Source organism: Squalius cephalus (genome assembly GCF_949319135.1).
Source record: "Squalius cephalus genome assembly, chromosome: 13".
Taxonomy (NCBI): Eukaryota; Metazoa; Chordata; class Actinopteri; order Cypriniformes; family Leuciscidae; genus Squalius; species Squalius cephalus.
Window position 1 is genome coordinate 35,222,798 of NC_137134.1, and position 17,174 is coordinate 35,239,971.

The window sequence follows — 17,174 nt, forward strand, 5'->3', positions numbered from 1 at the left end:
CGGGATTTGGGAAATCGACTGTCGAGGCCCATGTGTCGACTTTTTGTCGGATTGTCGGCCTTTTTTTTTTTTTCTTTTTTTTAAAGAGCAGCAGCAATGCGGAGGGTGGAAAATATTCTACATCAGGGTCCGAAATTAAGGCCAAATGCGGGTAGATTTTCTGTTTGGCGAGTAAATCTCAAAAGGCTATCCGCCACACTGGCGGGTGAATGTTCATAACAAAATATGAAATTTTAAGCGCGCACGCACGAGCAGAGAGAGAGAGCGAGTCCCGGCCAGGCGTCCTTTTGACAAGCGTCCTTGACAGGGCGGCCAGAGCTTCTTTGCAGCTCAAGTCGGCGGCGGTGTGTACGTACCTGGCTAACGCTCTTTCTGTTGACGGCGCTGGGGAAAAAGCTCCCGCCACTGTAAGAAGCTGTCGCCGCCCATTTGTGTCCTCCTGCGCACCCATCAAAGCCGTGCAGAACGTCTTCAGCACTCGCGGATCGTGCATATTTCCGCTGCTGCTTCTGTTTACACACCATGGTCGTTCTTTTCTCGAGAAAAGGAGTTTTCTCATAGCGTTTGCAACGCAATACTCGTTCCCTATCTCTCAGGGAACCGAGGTTAAAGTAACCGAGGAAATGTAATAAATTAAAAGCCCCAAAAAAAAAAAAAAAAAAAAAATGCAATTTGGAAATCCCACAAGCCCCGCCCCCTCGACATGTCGACACTCTAGTTTTTTTGTCGAGTGGAGCATGTGTCGAATGTCGGTCGTTTTGTCGATAAAAAGTCCCATCCCTAGTTTACACTCAGGGTACATTACGGCATGCTTTCTATGTACGACGTTCTCAATATAATTCATAATCCCACGTTTATAATGAACACCGCATTATGGTTATTGTGTTACTGTGTTAGAAACGGTGTACGCACAGAACAGAGGGGCGGGGTCAGAGCCAATCCTGACCTTCCTGGGGCCCTAAGCAAAAAAAAAAAAAATAAGGGGCCCTCCTACCTGACCCACACTAAATAAACAATAAGTAAAATTTACTTTTTTTTATTTCACATGCATATTTTTTAAGTTAATTTCACATATGGAATTAAGTATACGCTACTTAACTAAGTTAGGTGAAAGTATTTTAACTTGGCTAGTAAAAGGTTGGGTAGTATCCATTTAGTTGAAATTTCCTTTACATTACATTTCACTCAAACAATATATTAAATTATACCACACATTTATGGTATGTGCTTTACTTGGGAAATCCATGTACTTTATACTATATAGATATTTTGCGAGACACCATATCTACATGTCAGATGTTAAGCATAATGTAAATGCAGAGACCTCAATACTTGTAGACAATACACAATGCCAATAACATTTGATAGAAAATGAACTCCAAATGTCACAAAATGGCAAGTTACTAATCCTGACAACAAAAGCAATGATAAAACTGTATATACAGCTGGAAAACAGTGAAGAATTAACCTTGTTAATTAATCAGCAGTGCATGATTGGAACCCCAATATCAGAATTTGTATTTTATTACGTAGATATTTACGCTTTTGTTTACTTGCTGAGTAATAATATTATAAAGGTAATAAAGGTAATATAATAAAGGTAATTCCTGATATCAGAAATAGACAGTGTTACTAGTAAAATATTAAGTATTCACACTTCAAATAGAACAAATGCATCCTGTGCTGTGAATGAATAAAACTAGCTAAAATTGCCACAGCATGTCACTGTGTTTTGAATGATAACAGCAATACTTAATACTTGAAGGTTATTATTTACTGAGGGATGTGCATCCATATTGACCAGTATGTCCAGTCAATCACGACTATAAAGCCAATACATTGTTTTCCATCTGGCATTATTGCAGAGTTGTAACTTAACCTTGACTTGGAGAGTAGATGATCATTGTCTTGTTTTAAAAGTATGTGTGCCTACGCCTATAATGAGGATTGCCATCCCGCTATTGTAGGATGTTTATTTTGGAAAGTGCGCATTTCATTTCGTGCACGCGCATGAACGCATGTTAACGCAGGACGCGGTTATCTTTTCCCAGCTGCAGTTTATAAACAAGCAAACTCAGTCTACCTGATTGCTGTTCCCACAATTCACTCGCATAGTGTTTTTTCCTCTTTCTTCGTGACCAGAAGGATAGTTCCGCTTCCTTTTCTCATTTCTCAACGAAGTTGTAAACTTTGATTGACGCGCTTTGACATGAGGGGGAGGCGGGGCCTTGAGTAATTTGCGGGGCCCTACCATAGACTGTAAAAAAATATGGACGTAGTGTCCGTGACGTCACCCGTAGGTTTCTGAAGAGCATTTTTGAAGCCTAAAGTGGGCGGAGCCGGCCGTCGCCATCTTGGCCTTGCGTCACTCCCGGATAACAGAAAATAGGCAAACAGGCGGGGCGTGAGTGGAGCTGAGGAGCCTGGCCTGGCTATCTGAAATCACCTAGCTCGACGTGATCGAGTTAGCTGATGATGTAAAGCCAATTAAACGTTCCTATTTTTGCCCTTCGAAATATTATAATAGTTAAAAGACATGGCTACAAGTGAGACTGTGTATTACTTCGAGTGTGTGACAGTGATTTATGTGCATACATGTCAGTCACTCTTTCATGGTCCGTCAGCGCGGCATTGCTCAAGTTCGTAGAGAGCTTATTCAGTCCATTTTAAATTCTGATTTTGGCCGCCTCTCAAATGGGTTAAACCATAGATATATTGCCTTTGAAGTGCAAGTAAATGTGCTAGAAAATCCGAGCTCATTCATGTGCATTTATTGCATGGACGGAGAAAGCGCCGACGCCTGCATGATTTCATCTGACGGTACATAAGCATATTATAATCCATCTGTTCCGTGAGAGCAGAACGAACGAGCATTTATTGACGTTTTAAATTTGAAAACCCCAAAAAGCAACGAAATTGTCAGACATCCATTAGTGCATGTTCACAGAGGAAAACAACTGAAATACAGCGCTGGTTGTTCTCTCGAACGATAACGACGGAATCCAAAGACGTGGGCTTTGTACCCAAGTATTAAATTGTATGAAATAATCCCGAAAAAAAGTACAAACACTGCAGAGATGGCAAGTTCAGCAGCTAACATTTGCTGAGGTGAAGTGACGGCTAGTAACAGCAGACAAACGGCTAGCATTGACATCAGCGGGAATCCACCTGTCACTCAAGTGGTCAGTGGCCACACCCTTAAATTTAAATATTAATCAACTAAACAGACGAGTTATAAAATAATTCACCCCCCTCACAGTTGTTATGAAGGGCCAAATTAGCTGTATAGACCAAAGCCACATAGAGATCCAGGCTGTAAACATATTTTTTTCTGCTGTAAAGTTGGTAATTTTAACATGAGGGAGATACAGATTTGACTCACTTCTGCAGCCAGGCCAAGCGGCCAGTCAGTGAATTGCAGTTTAACTCACTTCCGTGTTGGTTTCAAGAGAGAGACGGGGAGGTTGCCGCTTGGGCCCTACGCAGCTTGCGTAGTGTGCGTATAGGGCGGATCGGCTCTGGGCAGGGTGAGCAAAGCTCATTATCATTTAAAGACACATGCACTTAAACGGCGTGCTGAAAACAGAGCTGTTTTTGACCAGGTAAAATGAGTGTTTTCTTACAATACTAATGAGAATTTTTAATTAAAGTATATTACAAACTTTTAATTTAGACCCTAAAGAATCATATTAGCTTGTACAAAAATGGCATTATATGACCCCTTTAATAATGGGTCTTTGAATCATCTTTGACTCAAAAAAATACACATTCAAATAAAACACTGCTGTGTGTGAATTTCTTAGAGATGTGTGACTGCTCTTCTGTGGATTTGTTTGTAGCCTATATGATATAACTATATTCTTTGTGAAACAGAGCAAAAACAGACAATATTGTGTACTTTTTGTTTGTTGAACTTTTACATAAAATCAGTATCACATTTACAATCATGCTGATGTTCAGGAAAAACAGCACTCTTTCTCGTGTGGTATTGCTTAACATGGTCTTACGACATAAGTGTAAAAAGATATGAAAAGTCATCCAGATTTTATCCTTATATCTTGGTGTTTGGGGGAATTCACACTGCATTATAAGAGGCTACATCACACAGTTAAAGCATGCACTCTTAAAGTGCACAAGCAGGAGTTTATCGTACTTAGAGAAAAAAACGTTCCACAAACATCCAGCAGAAGCTGCTTATCCACCCAACAGATCTAACCACATTTCTGTACAGATAAAACTAAGACGACAACCATTGCAGCATCCATTTTGATCCTGAAACCAGTGAATAACATTTTTAATGTTTGCCTGCATTGTTACAACCAAACTAATCAGCGAATAATAATGAGAAAACACATTAACCTATATAATTGTTCATGTAGAGAAATTTGCATTTGGTTACCAGAGAGATTTGGTGTTTGGAAAATTTTATCTAGAAATACTTGATCTCTTTTTTTTTATTGCAGACTTTACCACACTTTGGCAAAAATGAGTAAAATAACTCTTTTGAAACTAACACATTCCTTATCGATATGGTTCATTCACGTCGTACATTCTGCCATAGGAACTCAGATTCCTATCCTGCTATCAAGCTGACTGATCGGCGCTCTGCAAGCAAGCGGATTGACAGCACTCTGCACTCGAGCTGATTCAGCGATCTCCCCTGTGGTCATCCGGCGTTTCTAAAAGAGCAAATTTCATGCGGCGTTGTTGCAAATGCTGCACCACGAGTGTGGCACGTTCAGGGCACCCCTGCACCCATTTGATGAGCACAGTGAGTGTGTCACCTGTCTGTCAAGTCAAGTCAAGTCATCTTCATTTATATAGCGCTTTTAACAATTTAGATTGTTTCAAAGCAGCTTTACAGAGATAAACGTATAATTTAAGGTAACACAGATTGTTTTGGCTTTATAGCGGTTCTTTAATAAAGTTATTTTCCAGCTAAAGTTAGTTTTGATTGATTCGCTTCCGTCGCAACAATCATTTGTTATTAAATTAGGGGCCGCTAAGACGACACAATTCTCTCTACACAGACTTTAAACGCGAACCTGTGAGAAACGCTGATGGCGTTCACATGCGCATTAAGAATTTGTTCTATAGTTATGTGCGTTTGAATATATGTGCACAGGTTTGGAATTCCCTACAGACCAAGCCTAAACAAAGTACTGGTTTTTCCTTATAAATTTTGATACAGAATTTTATTTTATTTGTCACTTCGGGGTAGGTACACGAAACGAATTTTCCCGACAACGCTTTATCTGTAGAGTGGTAAAGGGACCCTCCATAGGGAGAGTCTAGGTGGCACTTCAGCACTGCGTTGTCATCGGGTCCAGGCGAAGGTCCCTCGTCAGATCTGGATACAGCCTGGATCAGGTAGGCTGCGAGAAAACCTCGGGATAAACAAAGACATTAAAATTAGCGTAGATGCCATTCTTCTTATGATGTAATGAGTACATCAGGATTTATGGGAAGTGTTCCCGGTTCCGGCTGACCTAATCTATGTCTGGGGAAATCCCACACAGAAGCTGCGCTCACTGAGACGAGCTGTTCTCACATAGATATCATATAATAAAGGCTAGATGTCTTACGGCGGAGTCACTTCCGGCATCACCGGCGGCCATCTTACCACAGGGAAGCTGTGAATTAAGGTGAGTGATCAGCACGCACACAAATCCTCCTATCTCGCTGAAATCTGGACGGATTTACAAACGGTTTGGTTTCTTACAAACGTTATTAACGTGGCTATAATTCTGAATGCTTAAACATTTTGAACATAATTATTCATATGTATGCAGTCAGTGTCATAGCTACATCTCTGACGTTTATAACAAACCAAACCGTTTGAAAATCGGTAGAAAATTGAGCAAGTTATGGTTATTTAAAAGTACATGCACCATGTTACGAGTGAGCGAGCACCCTGTGGTAAGATGGACGCCGTGTGCGGACGTTGACCTCCATTGGCCAGCAGCGCGGACGAGACATATAGCCTTTATTATATGATATCTATGGTTCTCACTGCAAGAGTATGAGTCTCACCTCTCTCCGCTCGCGAACCGCTTAATTTTCAGACAATGGTTCCACCCCTCACGCTCTCCTGTTCTCTTCCTCCCAGGAACTGTTTTATGGTGCTTAATTTTAAACACCTTCAACCCTTATTTTAATTATTCTCAGGTTAGGTAAAGTACTGTAAGTCAAATCTGTCCTAAATAATAAGCATTTGAATTTCCATACTTACAATATTTAGATCACAGAAGACTTCTCCGTGGTCAGTTCAGCTCAGTCTTTTGTAAAACAGAGACTTATGGCAGGCGAGCTTCTTAATTTCAATTATATACATTTTTTATTAAATACAGGTTAATTAGTTTACATAAAAGGTACTAATATATAAAATAAAAGTAAATCAAAACCAATTAATTTACAAGCTTTCAAAACCAAATAATTTACAAGCTTTTAACTTCATGAGGCACAATGGCAAGGCATCTAACACCGGAGAGGCCGTCCTTGGTGAATCAGCGTCTGACTGGACATGTCATTCCAGTCCTTTTAAAGTCCATCAACTTTTTGACATCTTCAGAAATCCCCTCCTGGAAACTCCCTAAAACTTGTCCATTGGTAATCCCTTCCTGGAAACCCCCTAGGACTTGGTCATTACTGACCGGCTGATTGGCCTCCACCACATTTGTGATCATTTTCAATTTTTCTGCCATATGCTTAATAAATGCTTACAACATTCAGTGTGGTTTGTTTTTCTTTATAAACCATTTTCTCAATAAATGATTTTACAACAATAAGGCTGGCTGGACAAGTCTTCCGTTGTTGACATTTTGTTAATAACGTGTGAATAAAACGTTTCTGTGCTGCTAGATAATAGTATCTTTGCTATCAAACTACAAAAATGGCCGAACGGGGTGGAGTTGAACCGAGTGTCACCTCTGCATCCTGGAGAGGGGACGGGGTATGAAGTGTCTCAATTGTATTTAAAGAGACCGCACCAAAACGAGTTGCTCTCAGACGCACATCAGAAAAGGGGTAGAAAAGGGGCCTGTGGAGCTATAATAATGAGGAATTCAGACCCAAGCATTGCAGTTACGCTTTATATAGACTACAAATGTATGATTTATATGTAAAAAGGAACGATTTAAAAGCATGATATGTCTCCTTTAAAGTTCTGCATAATTAAGGGCGTGGCCACTTGAGTGACAGGTTGATTGCCGCTGCTGTCACTACTAGCCGTTTGTCTGCTGTTAGCCGTCACGTCACCTCAGATAATTCCAGTCGCTGAACGTCGCATCTCTGCAGTGCTTGTGCTTTTTTCGGGATTATTTCATGCAGTTTAATACACGCATTATACCTTCACCCAAGCCGTTGGATTCCGTCGTTGTCGAGTATCGAGAGAACAACCAGCGCTGTATTTCAGTTGTTTTCCTCTGTGAACATGCACTAATGGATGCCTGACAATTCTGTTGCTTTGTGGAGTTCAGATTTAAAAACGTCTATAGATATAGAGACTACACTCGTTCTGCGGTACCGTTGCTCTCACGGAACAGATAGACTATGCTTATTTAACTTTTTAGTGTTAAATAAAAAGTACCGTCAGATGAAATCCTGCAGGTGTCAGTGCTTTCTCTCCGTCCATGCATTAGATGCACACTGCACACCCTTGAATGAGCGCGGATTTCTAGTGAATTTACTTGAACTTCTGAGCTAATATCTTTGGTTTAGCCCATTTGTGACGCGCTGCCAAGATGGCGACGGCTGGCTCCGCTCACTTTAGGCTTCAAAAACACTCTTCAGAAACCTACGGGTGACGTCACGGACACTACGTCCATATTTTTTTTCCAGTCTATGTGAAATACAAGCATGGCAAGCGTACACTATGATCCTGTATACTAACAGTTACAAGGCTGAGAAAAAAACATTCGAAAGATTAAGTCAAAATATTCCCAGATTTGAGTGAACCAAAAAGTCTCCAAAAAGACAAAAAAAATAAAATAAAATAAAATCCTCTGAACCACTGAGCGCCTCATGCTGGATGTACTGTTGATCTATCAAAAAAATAATGTAGGCTAAAATTGTAATGTTGCAGGGGAGTATCAAGAGTATCTGGTATCCGGATCTGGTATTTATCTCATCCTCCTGATTAACCCCTAGTATCACAGTTGCTATAGGTAGGCTTTTACTGTCAGGTCAGAACAGGATTAAATCCTCACTAGCTTGTTAAATTTATACCAGTAAATCTAGGTGTATTCTACATTCTCGTGAAACAATAATGATCATATGGATCAAATTCATGCTTACCCTCCTGCAGAATCGTTCCTGGAACCTTTGTTGTCCTTGGTCTTGCAAACATTATTATAATGCTCTGTCTATCAGTAATAGAACTGTTTTTGTAAGCTGAAGTGAAACGCAACAGTGTTTGTCTTTATGAAATAAAAATTTATTTAAACAAAAGATAAAATACTGGTTACATAAGGATTAATATTTGTAGCAAATCATCAAAAAGTTACAGGTAATAAAACTTCAGCTTATCCAATCTCAACAGGGCAGTCCTGAATGAGTGGATATTGCACAGGCTAATTACCTTATATGCAGTTCAAGAAATAGAAGTAAAAATAACTTAAGCAAAAAAGAAGATCAATTAATAAACTGAGCTAGAAGAGAACTAATTTATCCCCAGGGATGCACACTACATCAAAATCAAAAATGCAACAACTTAAAATCAAAGAAGCAGTCATATATATATGTATATATATATATATATATATATATATATACAGAACTGGGTTACACTGTTCCTATGCAATTTTTATTTATTTTTTCCAGTGGAAATAAATCTTGTGACATCTACCTTCTATTGCATCAGTCGAGGGGATTTTTGGTGACAACACAGTTTATCAGAAATGGACATTCTTGCGTCCTTTCCGTCCTCTGCGCTTTGGGCTTCTTTGTAAGTGTGTGCGTGCATATGTATCTGGAAGTGTGTTTGTAGGTCCAAAATTTCTATTAAAATTCAAATAGTCCACAACACTGTTAAACAGGATAAAGAACAGGAGAGTCTCATCTGGTCTTTCACAGCTTCTTTGCTGATGTTTTTAATTTTACAACCAGTTAAATTCAGTTACACACAATTGCTTTAAAGCTTTTAAAGTCTCTGTCTGTCTTCTATCACTGTGTCAACAACATAATAATAAATCATCTTTTGTCACTCTTTTGCCTTCTTTCTTCATTTCACATTCTTTTGTTAACTTGACTTCTTATAAACAGCAAAATTAATATTGACCAACACCAAGATAATTAGAGTGAATTTACTAATAATATTCAATGCGATTATGTGTATTTCATGCTCTACTTGCTTCTTAAAGGTAATATTCAATCATATAGTAGTTCCACCAAAGGAGTGGATTTATAATGGATGCAGATTCACTTTCCTCAGAGTCTGATCACGTGACTAATACGCGATCACAGAGTGAGCTTCCACGAGATATTTAACGCCATCTGTTAACTCTTCAACACGAACAAATAAACATTTTGTAACCCAAAAATAAAAAATACAACACTATAGTTAAATATAATGATTGAGCATATTAAATCATTTTCTTCATGTTAGCGTGAACATCATAAATCAAGAAAAAACAGATTTGTCCTCAAACTGCTTCACCAATAACAGTTTACATTCGCTGTGCATTGTTATGGTGTAATCACAGATCCGTTTTAATGATTTCTCTGTTAATTCCCGTGTTTTTACCTGTAAAGCAGGATAAAGTCAGAAGAGCAGGAGAGTCGCGTCTGGTCTGTCACAGATCCTCTGCTGATATGAGGACGCATGCGCAGTGCGCGATTCTCTCTCTCTCTCTCTCTCTCTCTCTCTCTCTCTCTCTCTCTCTCTCTCTCTCTCTACATTGTGTTATATTACCTTGGCATTAAACACTGCTGTGAGGGTGTTTCTAATACAGATGCTGAGGGAGTGATGGTGAATTAAACATCTTTCTCTCTTCTGACTCAATCTAATCAATCTCTCTATATTTGTCTCTGTTTTTGGAAAGTTGTGAAAACAATGTATTGTTGGTGGGTTTATGTGTGTATGTGTTTTACTCCAGAAACTCTGGCAGAGGCACAACATAATTTAATAATAATTAAAAAAAAAAAAAAAATGTTGGTAGAAGAAGAAGAGTATTATTATTAAATAAAAACTATTTATTATTATATTATTTCATATCATTGATATTATTTAAATACACTATTTAACTCAATGTAAATATTTACCATTTTTAAATAATGTTTTAATAATGTAAAGCTGTAAACAGTGTGTGGCGCACTGCTAAAATATTACATAAAGTTGTATTTTCCTCCAGGGGGTGCTGGACATAATAAATGTAATAAAACATGGAGAGACTCTTGAACCTCAGAGTGGTAAAATTTTAACAGTAGACTTTAAAGACTTGTTGGAGGAAATGGACCACTGATGAGACCCAAATATTTTGGAGAGAACTCCAAAATACTTACAAAGAAAAGGTGTGATTCATGTTAACTTTGAAGTAGTTGATGTTATACTAAAATGTTTTTCATTTGATGGTGATAAAAAAAAAAAAAATCGGTCCCACTTTATATTAAGTGGCGTTAAGTACTATGTACTTACATTGAAAAATAAGTACAATGTACTTTTTGTGTTCATGTTGTATTGTAAAACACTTTTTCTGCTATTGATGTGTGATACGGGTAAGGTTAGGGACAGGTGTGGTGGATTGGGTAGGTTTAAGGTGTAAGGGAAGGGTCAACTGTGTAATTACAAATGTAATTACATAAAGTAATTACAGCTGTAATTACATGCAGGAAATTTTAAAATGTAAGTACAATGTAAAAACATGTAGTTACACAATAAGTACATTGTATCAAACTATTAATTTCAATGTAAGTACATAGTACTTAACGCCACTTAATATAAAGTGGGACCAAAAAATCTTTTGTTTATATTTGATTTAATTATTATGATTGGCCGACACTATATTCATAAAGTCAAATGGACACATTTGGAATGAAAAAATGCCAAATTTTGAACAATTTAAAATTGCCTCAGGCGTGACAGGTGTCTGAAATCACTTTCAAATCACGGCAATCACATTGACCAGCAACAGCCCGTGAATCATTAACGTGAATGATTAACATGCGACCTGCAAGTATAAAAGGGCGCCTTGCAAACATGACAATCACCTTATCGTCTGAAGGGACTGTTTGGTAGGCAGGCCCCGAGGCATGGCAAGGAGATGCAGGGTCTCGTTCCCTGTTTCGCAGGGAACATAGGTTACAGTCGTAACCTGAGACATTCCCTTTCGAAAGGGAACTCGCACTGCGTCGAATGACGCTAGGGGAATGATCGAACTTTGCGTTACTCGACCTGACGCTTTACGAACTGACTTGCGGAAGGTCTCTCCAGCGAAGTAGTACAACAAGGGATTGAAACAACTGTTGGATGCCGCCATGCACAGCGAGATGACCAGAACTTTCAGGAGGTACTCTCTGGCCTGGCAGTCCTGCCTTGAAACAATGGCATGAAGATGGACCGTGCGAATGACGTGATATGGTAGGAAACACAGCAGGAACATGCTGAGGACAACCACGATTAAACACACAGAGCGTCGGCGGGTGATCCGCTTTTGATCCCCAATTTTCCACCCTTTGACGAGTTTGTAGAAGATGCAGCCGTAGCAGACCAGTATTATAATAAACGGTAAGACAAATCCAAACGAAAGCCCCACATAGTTCAAGATAAATATGCGCTTCCATGACGTGATTTTCCCGGGTTCAAAGCAAATAATCGTATCCTCCCGTTTTAACATTACCGTGACTTTGCGCACGAATTTTCTATGCACGCGAGGTTATGCGCATATGACTCAAACACTGGCAGCAGCAGTTGTAGGCAGGTATATTGATCATGAAATCAGAATTTTCTTGTTTTGAATTATTAATCCATTCATTCATTTATGTCACTTGTTTAATTTAATTAATATGTAAAAAAAAAAATTCACTCCACATTACCCTCATTGACTGTTAACCCTGATTGTTGCACAATGCATAGTTGCATATTTTTCGGAAATGTTTCGACTTTCTTCCAAATAACGCACATTTCATTCAGAATATTATAAAACAGGCCTCTATATTTCCTGCACATTTTTGTTTTTCTGAATGGTCTGAATGGCTAATAAAAATATAGGTAATACAAAACGATTACTTGGTCACCACCACCAAGGTGAATTGGTTTAGTCTTGACTTCTGGTCGTGACTCGTCCTGAGTGACAGTTGGTATGGGGGGGGATCAGGGGAAATCTGTTGATTGTCGATGTCGAGTGCCAAATAAGAGATGGACAAGAAAGGTCAAAGCCACCAGGTGCCCAATTTAGAAACGAGCGAAAGATAAAGGTATGCAACTATGTTTTCTCTGTATGATTACGGTATCCATGTCACGAATGAAAGGGCAATATTAATTGGTGGGTATAACTCTTATTTGTTAGTCTTTTTGCTATGATTCTTGCTATGCTTAACAATAATTCGGTTTTAACTCAAACACGAGATCTAATTTCACCATAATATTGTGCTTTGCAACAAAACTGTTACAAGTTCAGTTATTATACTGCAAAAAATGCAGAAAAACTGCAAAAAACTTTTCTTACTTAGTATTTTTGTCTTGTTTCCAGTCCAAATATCAAACATTTCTTAAATAAAGATGCATAACGCTATTTTACTAAAGTAGTAAAATGACATAAGATATTAAAGGAATAGTTCACTTTAAAATTAAAATTCTGTCATCATATACTCACCCTGATGTTGTTTCAAACCTGTATGAATTTCTTTCTTCTGCTGAACAGAAAGGAAAATATGTAGGAAATAGTTCCATAGTAGGAAAAAAATATACTATGGAAGTCAATGGGACCCAGAAACTGTCTGGTTACTGACATTCTTCTAAATATCTTCCTTTCTGTTCAGCAGAAGAAAGAAATTCATACAGGTTTGAAACAACATGAGGGTGAGTAAATGATGATAGAATTTTCATTTTAAAGTTAACTATTCCTTTAAGCCTTGTTTTCTGGGGAAATAAATAAAAATTGAGTTTGTGCTTAAAACAAGCAAAACATGATTCTGCCAATGGGGTAAGAAAAATTATGTCCAAATTGGGGGGGGGGGGGGGGGGCTGGGATTTGGGGGGGCGCTCGAAGGGGGTCTCGCCCAGGGTGTAATTCAATGTAGAACCGCCACTGCAGCTTTACATTATTAAAACATTATTTAAAACATGGTAAATGTTGACATTGAGTTAAATAGTTAATTTAAATAATATAAATTAAATGAAATAATATAATAATAAATCGTTTTTATTCAATAATATTAATACTACCACTACAAACATTTTTTTTTTTTTTATTATTATTAAATTGTTATGTTGTGCCTCTGCCAGATTTTCTGGAGTAAAACACATATACACATAAACAACAATACATTGTTTGTTTCCACGACTTTCCAAAAACAGAGAAAAATACAGAGAGATTTATTAAATTGTGTCAGAAGAGAGAAAGATGTTTAATTCACCGTCACTCCCTCAGCATCTGTATTATAAACACTCTCACAGAAGTGTTTACTTGTGCTTTGTAATGCCAAGGTAATATAAGCCTAGTGTCATGTGATACACAAAAAAATTGCTATTCACTGATTACGCTGCTTTATTTCTTTTATGCAGTGCTGATGTGTCAAATAACGAATGTACATTGAAATACATGGACAAAAAGAGAGAGAATACGGAATCGCGCACTGCGTATGCGTCCTCATATCAGCAGAGGAGCTGACAGACCAGACGCGACTCTCCTGCTCTTCTGACTTTATCCTGCTTTACAGGTAAAAACACGGGAATAAAAAGAGAAACCATTAAAAATGTATCCGTGATTACACCATAACAATGTACACTGAATGTAAACTGTTATTGGAGAAGCAGTTCGAGGACAAATCTGTTTTTGGGCAATTCCCATAGACAGTAAAAGAAATGGACACAGCGACCCCATTGGATTCAACGGAGAAAAGTGAAGTCAATTAGAAACTCTCACTTCCTGATGGCTGAGCGACTGCACAGACTCAAACTGAGCTTGACGAGTAGATGAGAAATCTGAATCATTCCTTTCCGAATCTTGCAGAGACGGAGAGTGTGAGTAGGAGGTGTCCATGAGCTGGAGCAGGAGAAACTTTTGCTAAGTATTCTGATTAATTGTTTTGTCATTTTGCCTCCACGTCCCCCCGATCGCCCGCGAGCTTCTCCTCCTGTCCATACGGTAATCTCTCTACTGTGCGACCGAGAGTCGCGTGGCTATGACACAATCGTTAGCCTATTTTTACAAAAACTGCTTCTACGGGGCCATAACGTAAGATACAAGGTAATGGAACCTTTTATACATTGTCGTGTTTCTTTAGAAATAAATAATGGACAAATGGAGTCTTTAAACGCCTCAGATGTAAAGTTATTCGCTGTCAAAGTGACGCCAAAATGAATGGGAGTCAATGGAATGCTAACAGCAGGTGATGGTCTGCTAATTAATGGCGGCGCCCGGGGAAACTTCAAGAAAATATCAAACCCTGCCCCCCTGGCAATTCCGCGCAAAACTGTCACATCCATAACACCAACACAATGCCATGGTATTTAGTTGGCGTTATGGATGTGACAGTTTTGCGTGGAATTTCCCTTTTCTTGATTTATGATGTTCACTCTAACGTGAAGAAAATTGTTTAATATTCTCCAGTGATCATTATATTTAACTACAGATGGTGCCCAACCAGAATGAGACTTTTACCGCCGCCGTTCCCGCGGCGGCAAAATTGGGATGTGTATTTGCTGCCTTTTACCGCTGAGTGGCGCTGTAATCACAGACTTTGAAAAGTGTCAGTTTATTCTCTTTATGACGTAATCTGCCGCGGCAGTAATCTGAGCTGAGGTCACAGATAAATTCAAGATAAATATTGTGGTTAAACGAATTCAAATTCATTAAATTTAAACAAAGTAGACACACGTTAACATTGTGTGCCCAGTTTTTCTATAATTTAGAAAGGCTATGTCAATAGGTTACTTGTCATTTACTTTGTGTTATTTTAATGTGTTTGTAGATTTATTAACTGAAACATAACAGTGAAATAAATTAAAATAATTTACCGTAAAATTAAAACATTTTCAGGACTTGCAGTTACTAACCGATGTTAGTCGGTTTAAGCATTCTTTGTTATATTCAGAATTAAATAGGCTTACATGTTGTATCAATTGAATTCTTTAATAAATAATCAACCACAATGCCTATTACTGCCGCAGCAAAAATAAACCAGTCGAATTTCAAAGTCGTTCGCGAAATGACTAGGCTATACCGGGTGCCGCAAGTGACAGGGCAAAACAGCAGCAACTGCGGCATTTTAAAAGGTAAGTTTCCTATCTGTTTATTAAAAAAAAAAAAAAAAAAAAAAAACATGGCGCAAGATCTTGTAAAAAAAAAAACCGTTTTTCATTATTTGAACAAAAATGAGACTGATTGAATATGTAAAAATATAAACAAACAAAGCAGAGAATAAAACAAACTTTTAGGGAAAAAATATAGGCCTATTATGCTACAGCAGAATTGGTTAACATTAACGAAAGCAAAATATGTAAAAATACATTTCAAACAAACTAAAACAAAACAAATTCGTGGCTGAGTGGTAGGCTATAACTTACGTTTCAATAATTCAGATGACACGGGTTCTAATCCCGAACAAACATGGCTACTTTTTTATTATTAATGCAGAGAGATTTGATAGTTCTAAAATATTGCTACACCATATTGTTTTTTTCTCCTATAGCCTATATTAAATATTTTATATTTATAAAATAAAATTACCATTAATTTCCATTTTACATTAGGGACAATTTTTATCCAACAGAATGGCTGAATTAACATCTGCATAATAATAATAATAATAATAATAATAATAATAAATAAACAGCACAAGGTCTTGTAAAAACACTTTTTTTTATAATTTTTTTCGAGACAGTAAATTGCCAATGTTAGAAAACATAAGCAAATAAAAAAAGAATATAACAAACTTTTAAAACAGAGAAAATAGTAGACCTAGGCTATTCAGACGATAGCTCTGTGGTCAATGCATTAACAATAGCCTCTCGGAGCTTCAAACGATCTGAGATCGAATCTCAGTGTAGCCGACAGTGTTTGTGTTTTTCCATTCTTGATGCTTAAATATGCATCTGTTTATTAAAGTCAATCATCTTGTTTAATTATCAATTTACAACATAAATTTGCTACATTCCAGTTGAGCCGCTGCAAAGACGACACATCTGATGAGGAAGACAGTTCAAAGCAACATAAATTAAGAACAGGCGTTTTTCTTTGTCTCTCTCGCGCTGGATATTTTTTTTAGTAAGTTTGGTCTCCCTCACTGCGCGCGGCGGGTCTCTCTCGAAATTAAGCATTTCAGCGTAAAAAAACACCATACAGCTGATAATACTGTATATGTCGCTGTGTGTCATCCACACAAATCACGAAAGAAAAAACTGTAACAAATAGCTTTTGTTCCTTCAAAGATACAACATGCCTTGCTGAATTCACCTCACAATAAAACGAGGTGGGTCGCGAATTAAAGAGCTCTGTATCTGCTAAATTGAAATTGTGTGTGGAAAACCTTTAAATACAATCAATAAAACTACAATATATAATTTAATAAGATATAAGGCCTACTGTACATAGGCTATGGACTTTTGGAGATTTTGAGATTAATCCTTAAAAGAATTTTGCCTTTGCCTGCTCATCAGGCTGGCTCCGACACTCTCCATATGAAAGACGGAACATTAACACCTCTGTCCTGCACCCCCACGATAAAGCAACTATTGCCTTCTCCAAACCCCCCACAGGCTAGCTGAGTTTGCAAAACAAAACAAAGAGTTTGCCACTCGTCGTGGTTTGCCAAAACACTTCATTATAAACTTCAATATTTCATTCAAAACAATCTCAAAACGCTTTGTGACATTTTGAAAAGCCGTGGATGCATTACTGCCACTGGAACCATGAACGCAAATACTGGTTCTGATTTTATTGTTTGTCGTTTAAACGTCATATATATATATTTTTTTTATATATATATTTTTATATATATATATATATATATATTTT

At 37.8% G+C, this 17,174-nt stretch overlaps 2 protein-coding genes across 2 annotated transcripts in view; one reads left to right on the plus strand and one right to left on the minus strand.

Annotated features, from left to right (window-relative positions):
• LOC307169652 (uncharacterized protein) overlaps positions 1–17,174 on the plus strand; it is a gene marked incomplete at its 3' end in the record, with an annotated part of 320,630 nt that overhangs the window by 159,512 nt on the left and 143,944 nt on the right. The window lies entirely within an intron of this gene.
• Positions 11,078–11,831, minus strand: LOC307170529 (P2Y purinoceptor 4-like; the record flags this gene model as incomplete). Its single annotated transcript, XM_079891653.1, has 1 exon — positions 11,078–11,831. The coding sequence occupies one exon, from the start codon at positions 11,829–11,831 to the stop codon at positions 11,202–11,204; it is 630 nt and encodes a 209-aa protein (XP_079747779.1). The 3' UTR covers positions 11,078–11,201.